At 35.1% G+C, this 17212-nt stretch overlaps 3 protein-coding genes, 1 long non-coding RNA gene and 1 other non-coding gene across 6 annotated transcripts; 2 read left to right on the top strand and 3 right to left on the bottom strand.

The window, feature by feature from the left end:
- Positions 1-66: 66 nt before the first annotated feature.
- On the top strand, positions 67-5960 carry LOC110797952 (putative beta-glucosidase 41). Of its 2 annotated transcripts, XM_022003085.2 has the most exons (13): positions 67-473; positions 555-621; positions 899-957; positions 3585-3660; positions 3767-3838; positions 4018-4105; positions 4219-4474; positions 4561-4676; positions 4768-4991; positions 5092-5123; positions 5209-5311; positions 5434-5542; positions 5639-5960. In XM_022003085.2, the coding sequence occupies exons 1-13, from the start codon at positions 321-323 to the stop codon at positions 5835-5837; spliced, it is 1554 nt and encodes a 517-aa protein (XP_021858777.1). In that variant the 5' UTR covers positions 67-320; the 3' UTR covers positions 5838-5960. The 2 variants fall into 2 exon arrangements, with proteins under 2 accessions (XP_021858777.1, XP_056682622.1); XM_056826644.1 differs by lacking the exons at positions 3585-3660; positions 3767-3838 and having other exon boundaries at positions 4062-4105.
- Positions 5961-6029: 69 nt separating this feature from the next.
- Positions 6030-6102, bottom strand: TRNAA-UGC (transfer RNA alanine (anticodon UGC)). The gene has a single exon. It is a non-coding gene; the product is annotated as a tRNA-Ala (tRNA).
- Positions 6103-6947: 845 nt separating this feature from the next.
- Positions 6948-7743, bottom strand: LOC130471951 (secreted RxLR effector protein 161-like). Its single transcript, XM_056842316.1, has 2 exons — positions 7353-7743; positions 6948-7027 (listed from the first exon to the last, which is right to left on the bottom strand). The coding sequence occupies exons 1-2, from the start codon at positions 7741-7743 to the stop codon at positions 6948-6950; spliced, it is 471 nt and encodes a 156-aa protein (XP_056698294.1).
- A 1857-nt stretch (positions 7744-9600) lies between these two features.
- On the top strand, positions 9601-10492 carry LOC130472561 (uncharacterized). The gene is made up of 2 exons (XR_008933126.1): positions 9601-9910; positions 10251-10492. It is a non-coding gene; the product is annotated as an uncharacterized lncRNA (long non-coding RNA).
- A 1675-nt stretch (positions 10493-12167) lies between these two features.
- LOC110797946 (uncharacterized) lies at positions 12168-13060 on the bottom strand. The gene is made up of 2 exons (XM_056842315.1): positions 12710-13060; positions 12168-12629 (listed from the first exon to the last, which is right to left on the bottom strand). Exons 1-2 carry the CDS (start codon positions 13058-13060, stop codon positions 12168-12170), a joined length of 813 nt encoding a protein of 270 aa, XP_056698293.1.
- Between the last annotated feature and the right edge of the window lie 4152 nt (positions 13061-17212).

Here is a 17212-nt window from a genome sequence, read left to right as displayed (position 1 = left end):
AATCCATATTTCTATTTCCTAGAAAGATAGGGATAAGAGTACTATAAGACCATCTCATCTTCTAAACTTGTACTGAAAGTACGCCCCTCCCACACAAATGTAACTATAAAACCACACATTACTTTCAAAACATTAGCTTAGCCTTAAACTCCCGCAACCTTCCCAAAAAGTCCCACCACCTGTCCACCTCAATTTATTTTAATTCCAAGCAACCCATAATAAAATAAATATCTAATTCTTTAATTTCAATCTTCAAAGCAAATATTTTTGCATAAGTATATGTTTTTCAATTTTCTCATAATTTAAAATCTTAATAGAAAATGACGCCTGCACCCAAAATTGCTCTGTTTTTTGCGGCAAACTTGTTATTTTTCTGTGCAATACCAATTCAATCTGCTAATGGTGATGAATTTATTAGTAGAGCTGATTTTCCAGATGGGTTTATCTTTGGCACCGCTTCTTCAGCTTACCAGGTTCTTTTTTCTTTCTTTTTATTTTATCGATTTTAGTTCTTTTTAATAAAGTTGACTGTTTTCATAAAAAAAAATCTGCAGTTTGAAGGAGCTGTAAATGAAGGAAATCGAGGGAAGAGCATATGGGATACTTTCTCCAGACTCCCAGGTATTATTATTTTTAATTATTAGTACAATTTTTTTTGAAGGTTAATTATTAGTACAATTACTAATTAATTTGTTAATTTTAATGTTCTTAGGATATTATGTAATATAATTGCTTCATTAATTTGATTAAATTGAAGCATTATGTAGTTTTCTTTTTTTTCTTTTTTTGTTTTTTTTTGTTTTCGTTTGAGGGGTAGTATTTTAATTTCTTAATTTTGATTAAGTAGAAGTATTATGTAGCACAATTGATTAATTTGTTATTTTCTATTAAATTGAAGGGAGGATATTGGATTTTAGCGATGCGGATGTAGCTGTTGATCAATACCATAGATTCAAGGTAAATTTTGTCAAATTTGGGATTGTTTTGTTTGTTTAGGTTTAAATTTAGTTTTCTTTGTTAAAGACAGAGTATTTAGTACCGTATTTGGCATATTATTAATGTAAAGTTGGATAACAAAGTCTAAAAGAAAATTAGAAAAATCAATGGTGTCTTTTGTTTAAGGTCGGAAGAACTATTAGTTAGTGACGTTAAAAGAAAATAACAACAATAATGATGTACCGAGATCTATCAAGAAGTACCGATATCTTTAGATTTTGGATCCTCTAGTGTTCTAAAACAACTCTACAAGATAGAGTTTGAGCAATATCAACCATTGAATGAAATCAATGTCTCATATATTATCTTTTCAAAACCCCCTATTTTTTCTCACTAGTTGTTGGACCTCGCGCGTGGTCCCCCAAGAAATTGAAATCAATTTGCAAAATAAGTTGGGTAATTATGTTGCCTAATTAAGTAATTAAGAATTAATTTAACGAATGTAGAATGTAACTTAGTTACTAATAATAGTCACAATTGAAATACCCTGCTATTTAAAATAATGTCAACTCGTTATTCCAATAATGTCAACTCGTAGAACGATTTTGTAAGTATAAAGGTTTGGGGAAAGAGGAAGAAGAATATGTAAGTTAGGGGATTTGAACTCAAGACCTTTGCAAATGTCAATATAGAGCTTCTAAAGGGAAGGTTTCAATTTTCAATCCCTTGTGAATAGTGAATTTCAAGGTTTTAACACTCAAAACACTATTGATAAGCATAGTATTTTCAATGCATGCATTTTAAAGGTTTGGGATAAATATCCGTCCCTGATTTTCCCTTCCCACTAATATGAGCCCGTTGATTTTAAAATGTGTGGTTTAGGTCTACCTTTACCTTCCTTATCTACGAGTACTACGTACGTACCAACTACCAAGTATATACGAAGCGTTGAATACTTAATGTTGCATTATCTACCTACAATGTACACTACCAAATTACCACTGATGGCTTGGCCTAGTGGTTAAGGTCGATGACTTGTAGCCTAGTGGAGTACTACTGAGCTACTTAATTTGAATGATTTTAAAATGCATTTGTGTTAATCAAAGAATAAAGGACATGTAAGTTTGTAGCTTGTTTCATTTCATGATAATATGTCCAAGTCAGAAAAAAGAAAAGAAAAAGAGAGAGACCAACCGAACTTGAGGTTATTTTAGTAAATCCACTTTTGGTGTCCCTCTTGGATTACTAAAATACCATCCACACTTAAATAATACCCAATAGAAAAAGCCCAAAAAAGCATTTTAATCAATCTAGTCCCTTAAATAAACTTTTACCATTTTAATCAATTTGTTTATATGGGTTCACCTCTGTCTAACTTATATGTTTCTTATATTCGCACGCATCGCATTTATATTATATTTTTTACATGTTATTTCAGTTTTAAATGTAATAGCACAAATCTGTTTCTTATATTTGCACGCATCGCGTGCATATAAGACTAGTATAAAATAATGTAGCACATAGGGAGTAGTTTCTATCCCTCTAATGATAATGTACCCTAATGGACCTATTGGTCGGCTACCTAATTTGAATGGTTTTTATATATATTAACTAGTATTTTGACCCGTGCAATGCACGTGAGCATTATATATATAAAGTGTGAAAACTTTTATCCCTCACATACAACTGTTAGGTATCATAAAATATAATTTTTTTATGTGGTACTTTCACAAATATTTGCTTAGTGTAAAATATAAATAATTATAGCCACTTTATGTTTATTACTCTTTTTCTACTTTAATGTTATTATAAATTCAGCCTAAACAAAATTCAGGAGTAACACTCAACTACAGTGATAACGTGATATACAATATAATTTCTTCCAACATGGCAAAGAAAAATGATCATTAATTAAAATAATAAAAATAAAGGGAAAAAATAAGACATAGTCATTGAAAAAGGTACTACAAAAAAATAGTCATTAAAAAGGTAGAAAAAACACGAAATAAAGGCATATTACCTCTGAAATGTATGTTGATCAATTGATCGTGCGAATGATATAACCAAAAAGGTTTGGTAGTCAAATTTATTTATAGGGGGCAAAGGAGATGATAGATTTATGCGACTCTTATTATTTCCCGAAGTTAAGAATTTAAAACGATTACGGAGTATTAAGTTATAATTACGAATGTTATTTATTTGTGGTTATTTACTTCTATGTTTTTATTATGGGTGAATTTTGAGTTGTTTATTATTTTCATATTCAAAGTTGTCTTTTGAGTTGCCGCAATTTTAATACAAGTACTAATATTGAATAATAACATTATAATTAGTCAATGAAAGAAAATAATGGGAAAAGGATGGAGATGATGAGGAAGTGGACAGTTGGACACATGTCACACATGTCACTATGGTTTGAGTTTTTATAGACTAGGTATAGATTTATGTTTATCAAAGAATTTAAGTTTTCAGCTTGTTACATGATAATATGACCAAGCTAAGTCAAATGGAGTACTCCATATGTTAAACAAATGTTATGTCTTCTTTTCATGTTTTAAAAAAGAAGAATGTACTATACGATACGGAGTAGTATTAACATCCATTGTTTTCTTTACTTTGTCCCTTGTTAATGGACGAATAATAAACAGAGCGATGTAGAGTTGATGAAGGATATGGGAATGGATTCTTACAGATTCTCGATCTCGTGGCCAAGAATTTTCCCTAGTAAGATTTTTCTCAAACAATATAAAAAAGAAGTATTGTTTGATGAATATAAAAAAGAAAAATACGGAGTATTAAACTGCTGCTTTTTTCCCCTTTTACATCACAGATGGTACAGGAGAACCGAATCCGATAGGGATAAATTACTACAACAATCTTATTGATACTTTGCTTGAGAAAGGTGACTTTGTTGTTATCCATTTGGAATTGATTGTCAAGTTAATAGTGTAGTTCAGACTAGCGATGTGACAAATATTGGTGGTCTGCTAGTAGTTTATTCTAATAATAGTTCTATAAAAGGGCTTAATCAAATTTTCTATTAAGGGAAAGTTGCATTAACTATTTTTTTTTCTTAATCAGGAATCCAGCCTTATGTAACCTTATACCATTGGGATCTTCCACAGGCTCTTGAAGACCGTTATGAAGGATGGTTGAGCAATCAAGTTATGTGAGTAACATATACTTAAGAAATAAGTGGACTTTTGTTCATACTTGGTAAGTAATTATAAGTAAGACTAGCTAAATGTGTTTGATGAAAACAACTTGCTTAAATTTTTCCAGTAAAGACTTTGAGAATTTTGCATCAACATGCTTTGAAGCTTTCGGGGATAGAGTGAAACATTGGGTGACCTTCAATGAGCCCCATGGATTTTCTATCAATGGCTATGATTTCGGGGTCCAAGCTCCCGGGAGGTGCTCATTTATTGGTCATTTGCTTTGTAAGAAGGGGAAGTCAGGCGTTGAGCCTTATGTGGCAGCTCACAATATTCTCCTTTCTCATGCTGCTGTCTACCATGCTTACCAAAAGAATTTCAAGGTATAATTTTGCCTTTTCTCTCTATCTTTTTCCCTCCTTAAAACTTGTGCAAAGACATTAACAAAAAAAGGTCTTGATTTGGCTAGGAAAAACAAGGAGGATCAATTGGGATTGCATTAGATGCGAAATGGTATGAACCAATAACAAGTAAAAAGGAGGACCAAGATGCAGCACAGCGGGCAATGGATTTCTCTCTTGGATGGTTGGTGATTTCTTAAATTTCATGCCTTTTCTTGAATGAGATTGATCTACGTACTCTAAACTGTATAACACAAAGAATGTAAAATGATCAGGTTCCTCGATCCACTCTTCTTTGGTCAATATCCCAATTCGATGCAGGAGCTTGTGGGAAGCAGGCTTCCTGAGATTTCACCTGAGATATCCAATCTACTGAACAAGTCACTGGATTTTGTTGGTATAAACCATTACACCACATTGTATGTTCGTAATGACAGAACCCGCTTCAGAAAATTTCTACTCCAAGATGCCTCAACTGATTCTGCAGTCATTACTTCTCGTAAGAGATCAGCCATCTTAAATCTCTTCCTAATAATGCTAATTAAGTTCCTAACTATATAATTTTGTATTGATTAATGATGTTCTTTCTATGGATCCAGATTATAGGTTTGGTGTACCAATCGGAGAAAGGGTAATCTCCCAACATATTCCTGATCATATTCTATACCAGGGTTTTGGAAATTAATTTACACTTTTGTTGTATTTTTTTCTCTTAGGCTGCTTCAAGGTGGCTAGCCATCGTGCCTTGGGGAATGCGTTCTTTGACAAAGTATGTGCGGGATAGGTATATCAATCTACCAATGTTCATTACTGAAAATGGTAACTTACTGTTATCCTACTTTTTAGTTTATAGTATAGCTTCAGCCTTCAACCTTTTGAAAGTTTCATGTTAATCTGTAAAACAATTAGAGGCTGATAAAAATTGGAGTATATTATGCTAGGCATGGATGAACAAGACGCGCCACATGTAGCCTTAAACGATGCCTTACAAGATGATAAAAGGATTGATTTTCATAGGGACTACCTTTCAAATCTCTCTGCCGCCATAAGGTATACACGAAATTCACTTGTATGCTTGTTAGTACGACATATTTGTGAGGTGAGTATTCAGAAAAAGATGTGCTAATTTGATATATAAATGTCCAGGCAAGATAATTGTGACGTACGAGGATACTTCATATGGTCACTGCTAGATAACTGGGAGTGGAATCTTGGCTACACGCATCGGTTTGGACTTTACTATGTGGATTACAAGAACAATCTAACAAGAATTCCTAAGAGTTCTGTCAAGTGGTTCAAGAGTTTTCTTAGGTTCGATGATATTAGGCTTCACAAAGAATACTAACTTAGCTTTGTTTCTTCTGTATATTCTTTGTTCTTGAATTGGCAATTACATTTGCTCAATGTACATGATATGACATAGAGAGTATTACTTGAAATTCTAAAGAAAATATCTACGTTGTATGAATGTTCGTTTTATCCGCAAGAATTTGTGTATACTCCAAAAAAAAATACAACTTTATAGCACAAGAAGTAATGGAGATGCGGGGGATCGAACCCCGTGCCTCTCGCATGCAAAGCGAGCGCTCTACCATTTGAGCTACATCCCCTTTGGATATAAGTACCTAACTTTTGTTATATATCTACAAGATCTAGGAACATTTAATTGATTTTTGTAAAGTTAACCGAAAAGCCAATTATCTTTGCTTCCGTTAGAAATCTTGTGTTGTTATGAGATAATAGGAAGAAATCTAGAGTTTTTACTATTTGATGAAGTTTACACAACTGATAAATTTCTCGTATGAGTTGCTTACAATGATCAGAATGCTTTGGTTTTTATAGTCGTATACCACTATTCATTCAAGCTACTAAGTAGCTTACCTAGAGTAGGAGGCAAGACATTTTTGCAATACATTAAATGCTAGGTTGGACATTCACATTTTGTAGTGTAAATGTTTGACTCTTAACACTCCCTCTTGAGTGTCCATCCTTAACGATGTACTAGTTTTTATGATTATATGCTTTTGTATACTGCCTCATTAAAAACCTTGTCAGGAAAAACCCAGTGGGATAAAAACCTGATCGAAGGGAAAAAGAGTGCAGTGCATATAATACTCCCCTCAATTTAATATATCTCACAAAGACGACGCATTCCAATTTTGTGTACCAACTGCTCAAACCTCTTCGAATGAAGATATTTGGTAAACAAATCAGCAAGATTGTCACACGATTGAATCTGTTGGACGTTAATCGTTCCTTCTTTCTGGAGATCGTGTGTGAAGAACAACTTTGGAGATATGTGTTTTGTTCGATCACCCTTGATGTACCCTTCAGTTACTTGTGCGATGCATGCAGTATTGTCTTCGTAGATGATGGTAGGATTTTCTGTTACTGAGTTCATTCCACATCCTTCTTGGATATTACTGACCTGAGCCATACACATTCTCGTCCAGCTTCATAAAGAGCAATCAATTCCGCATGGTTTGATGATGTAGCGGTCAATGTTTGTTTCGTTGATTTCAGGACTTCGACACCCTGCCAAAAAAAAGTAAGGTCAAAGTCTGTCCTCGGTACGTCGCTCAAAGGTTAAGCTCAACCTTGCCGTTGGAGAGCATTTATCCATAAACAAAAGTATGCCACTGGCGGGGTCCTCCACTGCAATGTATGTTGGAGAGTAGGTTTCCCACTCTCACCATTGCTGATGAAACTCCTGAATAACGTTGTCAGGTGAAGTATGCCCAGCGCGCAGAAGATCCGTTGAGAGTTTCTGTTGTCAATTCAATTCGATTGATCTTCGGATCCCGCTCGATTGAGGAAGAAGTTGTAAGCTTCTACAAAAAGCTTTAGGATATTGCAGTACCTCCATAAGTGAACAGATATCTAGTTTGTGACTTGGCCTTCTGTGGATCTGATAAGTATCCAGCACCTGCATATCCAATGAGGGTGGCATCTTTTCTTGACTGATAGAGTAGACCAAGATCTGGTTTTCCTCGTAGATACCGGAATAAATGCCTTATTCCATTCCAATGTCTCTTTGTTGGCGAATTGCTATACCTGGCTAAGAAGTTCACATAAAAAGCAATATCGGTTCTAGTATTGTTAGCTAAATACATTAAAGCGCCAATTACACTTAGATATGGTACTTCAGGACCAAGAATTTCTTCATTTTCTTCTCGAGGTCTGAATGGATCATCTTTCACATTCAAAGATCGAACGATCATAAGGGAATTCATTGGATGTGATTTGTCCATGTAAAAGCGTTTTAGTACCCTTTCTGTGTAATTTGATTGATGGACAAAAATTCCCTCTTTCAAGTGCTAAATTTGTAGTCCAAGACAAAATTTGGTTTTTCCAAGATCTTTCATCTCAAATTCTTTCATCAAGTATTTTGCAGTTTGTTCAAGTTCTCTTGGAGTTCCAATGATAATATATTCAAATCATCCATATATACTGCAATGATAGCGAATCCTGACTGGGACCGCTTAATGAAAACGCAGGGACTGATTTGGTTGTTTTTGAATCCTTCTTTCACAAGGTATTCACTAAGACGATTATACCACATCCTTCCAGATTGTTTTAGCCCATAAAGTGACCTTTTCAGCTTTATGGAAAGCATTTCTTTAGGTTTGTGGTTTTCTGGTAATTTTAGTCCTTCAGGGACCTTCATATAAATGTCTGCGTCAAGTGACACATATAAATAAGTGGTCACAACGTCCATTAATCGCATTTGCAGTTCTTTCGAAACTGTCAAGCTTACTAGAAATCTTAGTGTAGTTGCATCAACTACTGGAGAATATGTCTCCTCATAATCAATCCCTGTTATTTGAGAAAAACCTTGGGCAACTAGCCTTGCCTTGTATCTTGTAACCTTATTGTTCTCATTCCTTTTTCTCACAAAACTCATTTGTGTCCGACAGGTTTTACACCCTTTGGTGTAGTGGATACTTTCCCAAAAACTTTTCGTTTTTCAAGGGATTTCAATTCTGCCTGAATTGCCTCTTTCTATTTTGGCCAATCATGTCTGCGACGGTATTCATCCACTGTTTTTGGTTCAGGGTCATTATTATCAGATATCAATTCAATTGCAATGGAGTAAGCAAATATTTGGTCAACGATAACATTTTTCCGGTTGTAATGTTTCTTGGTTGAAACACAGTTCATTGAAATTTCATCGTTATCGACTTCTTTATGTTTTTCTTCCTCCTCTTTAGAAGGATCATCTTTATCAATATTTTCCTCTTTATTTGGTCTTTCATGACCCTCTTTTGGAGGATCAATATTGATTTCATTTGTTACTCCATCAGGCCTCTTTACTTTTCTTGGCTTAGAATCTTTTGAACCAAATGGCCTTCCACGTTTTCGTCGTGCCATAGACTCGTTTTCAATGGCCTTATTATCAATGGGAATTTCAATGCGTGCAGGTGCATTCTCTGCTGGAATATGTGACTTTGTCACTTTCTTTGTATCCGTGAATGCATCAGGCAATTGATTTGCAACACTTTGTAAATGAACAATTTTCTTGACTTCTTGTTCACATGAATTTGTTCGTGGATCAAATATTGACAGCTATGTTGCGTTCCATATGATTTCAATCTCCTTTTTCCGTGGGTCCACTTTCTCTCCCCCTAAGGCTGGGAATACTGACTCATTAAAATGACAGTCAGCAAACCTTGCTTTAAATAAATCGCCAGTCATTGGTTCAAGGTATCTACTTATGGAGGGAGAATCATACCCAACATAAATTCCCAGCCTTCTTTGTGGACCCATTTTTGTGCGTAGGGGTGGAGCAATGGGAACATACACGGCACAACCAAATATTTTTAGATGTGAGACATTTGGTTCTCGACCATATATAGGGATGTCAGTGGGGCGGGTTTTATAGGAGACCCGCCCCGCATCCGCCCCAAGTAGGCGGGGATGGGGGGATGTTTGGCGGGTGATGGGGCGGGGATGGGTATAAAAATCGTACCCGCCATGGGTGATGGGGTGGGTGTGGATTTTATGTTGGACCCGCCCCATCCCCGCCCGCCCCGCCCCATCCCCTCTCGCCCCGTTTAATATCCGCCAACCCGACCCAAATTGTCAAATACTGAAATACTACCCACCCATTTAGTTTCGGCCTATCCTATTGGAGATGACCAAAGACCCTATAATCAGTCATATTAGATTATTATCATATACGAAGTACTACCCTAAGTTAAAGAAGACTAAAAGACTAATTGACTGAAGTTGAACAACCCTAATATTATTTCTTCAGTAGCCGTCACTCTCAAAAACTCATTCTCTCTCTTCCCTCCTGCTCTCCATCTTCTCTTGCGGTTCTCTGATTTTTTGGTTCTCATGAGCTTGGATTTGGATTATTGGAAGTTCTCGGTCATCTAGTCTCTTCGTTGTTCCCTCCAGACTCCAGTACACGAGGTTAGTTTACTTTTGTCGTCGATTTTAATTTTTTTTACTAATTAGCTCTATAGATCTCAATTAATTCAATCTATTTCGACATGGTAATGTGTTTTGCTAATTGGGAACAGACGTCATTCTTTATTTGTCTCAAATTTTGTTTTGTATACCGTAAATATTATCTAGCTATGCTGAAATATGACCACCATTAAATAAGAATTTACACGTTCTCTCAAATTTCATGTTTACTACTAGTTTAATTAGTTGTTTATATGGATAAAGTCTGATAAACTAACAACCTAACTAAAATGACATTGTACTCTTCTCTTGAATTATTGAAAACTTGTATATAAATATGCAGGTGAGTTGAAACAGATGGAGTACTCAAAATTGGTGGAGGAACTAGAAGATGAATGTGAAAGTGAGATCGATTAACATGGATTGAGATCGATTAATTCAAGTTTAATTAAAGACAACTACGATGTATTAGAAGTCTATTTTTTTCTTATGTTTGGATTTATATGTATGGGATAATATGTGAGAATTTTATGTTTGTTTGGATGGATTTTATTATGGATGATTGGCAGGTAGTTTTTTTTTCCATTCCAAATGTTAATATGTTATTTTTAATTGGAAGGTATTTTTTAAAAGTTATATTTCATTATATAATAGTTGTTAGGTTTATGTTAAATAAGAAAAAAATAGGCGAGTACGGGGCGGGGATGAGGCGGGGTTGGATACCCAGACGGGTGGTGGGGCGGGGATGAATTTTAGTTTGTACCCGTTGGGGCGGGGATGGGGATGAATTTTGTACCGTCATGGGTGATGGGGCGGGGATGGGGATGGAAATTTGTGGTGGGGATGGGGATGGGGATGGGGATGGAGGCACCAACATCCGCATCCGCCACGCCCCATTGACATCCCTAACCATATACCAATTGTAATGGTGAGAACTCATGATAAGCTGTCGGTCACAATCTTATTAACGTTGCCGCGTGTAAAATAGCATGGCCCCAAGTAGATGAGGGTAATTTTGATCGCATTAACAATGGTCTTGCAATCAATTGTAGTCTCTTGACAAGTGACTCAGCGACACCATTTTGTGTATGCACATGAGCCACTGGATGTTCAACAAAAATTCCAATCGACGAGCAGTAATCATTAAAAGTTTGGGATGTAAATTCCCCAGCATTGTCGAGTCTTATTTTCTTTATTGTATGGTCTGGGAATTGAGTCCTTAATTTGATGATCTGAGCAAGTAGAATTGCAAATGCAACATTTCTACTTGACAAGAGACTCACATGTGACCATCGTGTTGAAGCATCAATCAATACCATAAAATATCGAAATGGTCCACTTGCAGGATTAATTGGCCAGCAAATATCGAAATGGTCCACTTGCAGGATTAATGGTCCACTTGCAGGATTAATTGGCCCGTAAATATCTCCCTGAATTCTTTCTAAAAATGATGGAGATTCAGTGGCAATTTTGTTTTTGGATGGCCTTATAATCAATTTGCCAAGTGAGCATGCAGAGCATGCCAATTCTTTTGATCGGGGTATTTTAACATTCCTTATTGAATGCCCGATTGAATTTGCTATAACCTTGTGCATCATTCCTGTTCCAGGATGACCCAAACGGTCATGCCATAATGTGAGAAAATTCTTGTCATCTAACTTCTTGTTAGATATCATATTTATTTCAATTGGCCGTATATCTATACGATATAACCTCGAAGAATATGCTGGAAATTTCACAAAAATATGTTTCTTGCCACATTTTTCTGCCGTGAGGCATAATTATTCTTTTTGATCCACTGTCATTGTTTCTAAATGATAACCATTTTGACGCACATCTTTAAAACTTAAGAGATTTCTTCGAGATTTACTCGAATATAAAGCGTCATTAATAATCAATTTTGTTCTATTTGTGAGCACAATGCAAGCTCTTCCAGGTCCTTCTATTAGCTTTGCTGTCCCGAAAATAGTATTGACATTTGCTTGAAACTTTGTCAAATTTGAAAAATACTTTCTATATTTTAAGATAGTATGCGTTGTTTCACTATCGAGAAGGCATTGGTATTGGGAACCAACTTCAGGTAGATTCATATCTTCATAAATAAATATGCAATTAGTTTAGAGAAATGATGATAATAAAAGGTTTATTGATTAAAAACTCATGACAAGGTAATCGAAAAGTACATAAAAAAAATACATATGAACAATACATGACATAATTTTAGATGGGGGTATCTATATGTTACTATTATCCCCAAATATCAAATTATTGCCACGAAGAAATCAGACACATCAAAGCTTGGCACTGAGGTATTTTCCTCATTTACATAGTTTGTCTCTGCAACTTTTCCTTTGCCTTTTATGGATGCTTGGTACAAATCTACCAAATGTTTGGCAGTACGACATGTTTTCCCCCAATGGCCAGGCATGCCACATCTAAAGCATGTGTCTTTTTCTTTTGAGGGGGTCTGCTTTTGATTTCCTTGTTGATGCCCTTTGTGGTTATTGTTTCTAGGGGCGAGATAACCCCTGCCACGACCACGACCACGGCCACGCCCGCGGTGGTTTCCGCGTCCTCTACCGCGGTGGTTATATCCTCCACGTCCACCTCTACGTGCACCATTTGCCTCAGGTGGGTTTGAGCTTTCAACAGCATTTGATTCATTGAATGCCATAGACCCAGTTGGTCTAAGATTATGGTTTTTCAACAGAAGATCATTGCTCTGTTTGACAACCAGTAGTATAGAAATCAGCTCAGAGTATTTCTTAAAGCCTCTCTCTCTCGGTATTGCTGTTGCAATACAATATTGTTCGCATGAAATGTGGAGAGGGTTTTCTCTATCATTTGATCTTCTGTGACCGCTTGGTCACAGTATTTCAGTAATGATACAATTTTGAATAGTGTTGAGTTATATTCATTGACAGATTTAAAATCCTGGAACCTCAGATTGGTCCAGTCAAATTGAGCCTTTGGTAGGAGCACCCTTTTATGGTGTCCATATCTTTCTTTAAGGCTATCCCACAACTCTTTGGGATTTTCCACTAACAGATATTCAGTTTTCAGGCTGTCATGTAAATGATGCCTTATAAGGATTGTGGCTTTGTCCTTTTCCTGCTCGGTGGCAGTTTTGATTTCTGTAGTGCCTGGAACCATTATATCTTTTATGGTATGGTCCAGTCATTGGGCTTTTAAATTCATCTGTGCACTCCATTCCAGAAAATTGTGCCCAGACAAGTCTAGCACATTGAATTGTCTTTTCATCAAATCTCCCATTTTAACTACAATCAAATAATCATTAAACTTAGTAATCAACATTATAATTAATTAATCATATTCATAATAACTAACTATCATTAAAATGTTGTCTTTTCTTCTCCCCCTTAGTTAATTAATATGAATCACGCATAAATAAATCATTATAATAACGTTAATTTAAGCAAAAAATAAGTTGACAATGACAATAATAATATTACATATATGGTTAAAAAAATACAAAATGCAACAAAATGCAATTAATACATCAAAATGGAAAATGAAGTACTACAAGAATTTGCTTTTTGTTCTTACTTGCCGGAAATAAACAAAAACATAAAAAAAAATGGAGATCTTCATTTGTTGAAAATTATGAAAATAATTAATGCCATAAGAAGGACTACTAAGGCCATCATTAAAACAAAATATTGTTTTAATTTTCTTAAATCTTCCTCGAAGGTGAAGACGTGTGGAGGATTGGGGTCGCCGGCCGGAAACATGTTTGATCGGAAAAAAATGGAGGAGGAAAATAAGAGGAAAATTTGTGATTTTGGATAAAAAGTAAGAAGGAGATAAGATGTTGTGTGGTGAAAATGGGACGGGTAATCCCCCTTTTATAGGGGATAAATCATGATTGTATTATACAATTTGTTACGGTAAACTGGTATATAATAGTCTAAAGGGGTTAATAATTTTATTAATTACTACTAGAAAAAAAAATGTCAGTGTGGATTTGAAAAGAAATATTGTATATATAGATTTAAATTTGTCAAAGGATATCCCCCGGGATGCAAGTCGTAATTGTCCGAGAATCCTAGTCTGTTTAAGAGATCGTGGGTTCGAAAAACAAAAATAAAGATATAGCTGAAAATAAAGGCTACATCTCTTTTATCAAAAAAAAAATTATTTTATTTTAAGTCTAATCTAGCTATATGCATGTGGGCATGTAAAGGAATAGTATATATATGTAATGATAATGCATGGCTAATATTACTATGCATGCAAGTAGTACGTAAGAGTACATGTATACAACTATGCATGAATAAGAAAAACAACCAAGTGTCATAAATATAGTACATAAGCATTTTCTCTTTTTACCAGGATGCCCATAACACCGAAAATAATGCGGACTTTCTTTGATGATTAAAACGGGTGTTTAGAGTTTTTGATATAGAGGATCCCAAATATGGGCAACTATAGAGCATACTCCTCAAAAACATTTTGTTAAGAATATATACCACTTTTTCTAAATTTTGAGTAACAGGTAAAAATATACTTGAGGAAAAACTGGTGTTGATAACGTGCTATGAGATAATAGGAAGAAATCTAGAGTTTTTACTATCTGATGAAGTTTACACAACTGATGAATTTCTTGTATGAGTTGCTTAGAATGATCAGAATGCTTTGGTATTTATAGTGGTAATACCACTATTCATTTTTCAAGCTACTAAGTAGCTTACCTAGAATAGGAGGCAAGACATTTTTGCAATACATTAAATGCTAGGTTGGACATTCACATTTTATGGTGTAAATGTTTGACTCTTAACATGTGTTAAATTGTTTATTTTATTAAAAAAAAATTATTTGTTGTCCATATACCAAAATACTCGACTTGATAGAGACTTTTATTTAGAGTATGAAATATGATACTTTATACGTGCATAAATGATCAAGGAAAATTAAGATTTATAGTACGTATTATTTACCAGATTTTCACTTATTTGAATTTCTTTTATGGAGATACGTATTTTTCTATTACTCGTATTTTTTAACATAAAAATTTATTAATTTAATCCAACCACCAAGAGATTTAACTCAATTTTCTTCTAATTACGTACTTGAGGTCTATGTTAGATAGTACATGGATATATATTGTTGGGTTGTGAATAGTTGAATTAAACCCTTAATGGAGGAATATAGTTGGTTTACTAATTATGCAAAGAAGAATTTAAGGAAGAAAGGAAATGAAGAATTGGCTTCCTCTGTACTGTGCGTACGCACAAATTTCAACGGAGATACTGCCTGTTTTAGGGCATTTTGTGCGCACGCACAAAAATGGCATGTGCGCGCACACAGAATAGTTGTGCGCCCCCACAGAAGGGTTGTGCGCGCGCACAACTGAGCGAGATCTCTTCTCGCCTTTTGTTTTGGGCTACGTGGCATTTTCTACTCCGTTGATCCAATTTCTTCTTTGGTACTATATATACCAACTAAACCTATTTTCTAATTTGTCTAGAAAGTTTTTAGTGAGAGAAACACATAAACACATGAGAGTTACAGAGATAAAGTAGATCTAAACTCATTCTCACACCATTTCTACTTGTAATACCTCCTCAAAGTGTGAAGTGATTAATAGTTTAATACAAGCATTAATCCCCCTCCCAAAAGTGGATGTAGCTCATTTATGAGTGAACCACTATAAATTTGGTGTTATTTATTTGAGTATTTATTGTTCTTCATTTATTGTCCAACTAGAAAATCACAAATCAAAATCTTTCGATCTTTATTGAATTAATACGGCTTTAATTCATAACATGTTGCTTACAAACTACTTTGTCCTTGTAATGTAACTGTAGTTGTTAAATAAACATCCAATTATAAATTCAAATTCCATTTGATTGTCGTACAAGGTTGATTTCGGAATTCTAAGAGTTGAAATTCCTTGGATCTCAAATATACTTTCTCCGACTCTCTGTCGTGTATTATTATAATACTTTGACTTTTACACTACTTATAAATTTCATTTTAATTACCTTTAATGATTTACACTTAAGGAAAAATTATAGTCATGTTAATCTTGTTAGATTTGTCGATCTCAACATATATTTTCAAAATATTAACTTTTATACTCTGTAATTAGATTTATTGATTATTAAAGTAATACAATTAAAATCATGCTATTGAAACGTGTTCAATAATCAATGAAAAGGAACTTGCTTAAATATGGGAATCCACAACTTTTCACATGAATGCAACTTACTTACAAAAGAACATGTATACAGCTTCAAGTGGTTCATGATTTTTTTTTTGTTTTCAACCAAACGATGCAACAATTTTCCACTTTCTACCACAATCCAAAACGATTCCAAAACTTTATCTATCTCTCTTCAAAAACTCTCTGCCTTCTCTCTTCAAAAAACCACAAACCCTAGCCTCCTTGCTCATCGGCGGCCTGAGTTCGCCTATCATCTCAGGTCGCCGGCGAGAATCAACACTAGTTTTTTTTTTTAATTTTTCGATTGTTATAGCTAGAAGGAGGTTTTTACCCAGATTTTGAAATTAGGGTTTCGAATTTGGTCCTCTTCGTAGTAGTTTTGTTGGGTTTCCGAGGGAGAAGACGAAGAAGGAGTCAAGCTTACATCCTACGTTTCCACCTCCACTTAGGGCGTCGGCCTTCTCATCGGGAACTTCCGAATCTAGGGTTTTGCTGCTGCGCCGCCATCCAACCAAGCTAGGGTTTCGGCTCATCCGTTTTGAAGGTTATTGGACCAGAGTTTCAACCTAATCTATTCCATCTACTTCTTAATCGTCGCTGCTTTAGTCATTGGTAAAGGTAAAGTGATGTCGGTGTTTTATTCGCAGGTAAAGGTTAATTTTTATGGGTAGGGTTTAATTGTTGGGATAGATTTTCTGGGTTTGGGTTGTATTCTTGGTGTTTGGGAATTAAGACTCTGTTTTCTAAAGTTTTCCTAACCGTCGTCGTCTTGTAGTGTCGGGAAACTCCCGATCTTGTCGATAAAGGTAAAGGTTAGGTCCGGGATTCAGTTTAAGGCTATTTAATTTCCTCTTATTTTAGTAACCTCAATGATTATGGATTTGTTATCTTATTTGGTTGTTTTACTGTGTTTATGGTGGATGCATAGGTTGTTGTGTGTAGTTGAATGTAGATTGCTTTGGGTAGCTCTGTTTTTTTTACCAATATGAGGTTGTTGTAGGTTCAGTTAAAGTTAGGTTTCTTAGTTCATGGATGTTTCTAGGGAGTCCTATGTGGGATGTCCTAATCTGGAAGATTGAAGTAGGTGTGTTGGGATTAGGTAATAGGAAATTTAAGGG

This window comes from Spinacia oleracea, chromosome 4, assembly GCF_020520425.1.
Source record: "Spinacia oleracea cultivar Varoflay chromosome 4, BTI_SOV_V1, whole genome shotgun sequence".
Classification (NCBI taxonomy): domain Eukaryota; kingdom Viridiplantae; phylum Streptophyta; class Magnoliopsida; order Caryophyllales; family Amaranthaceae; genus Spinacia; species Spinacia oleracea.
This window is presented reverse-complemented; position numbering and strand designations above follow the sequence as displayed.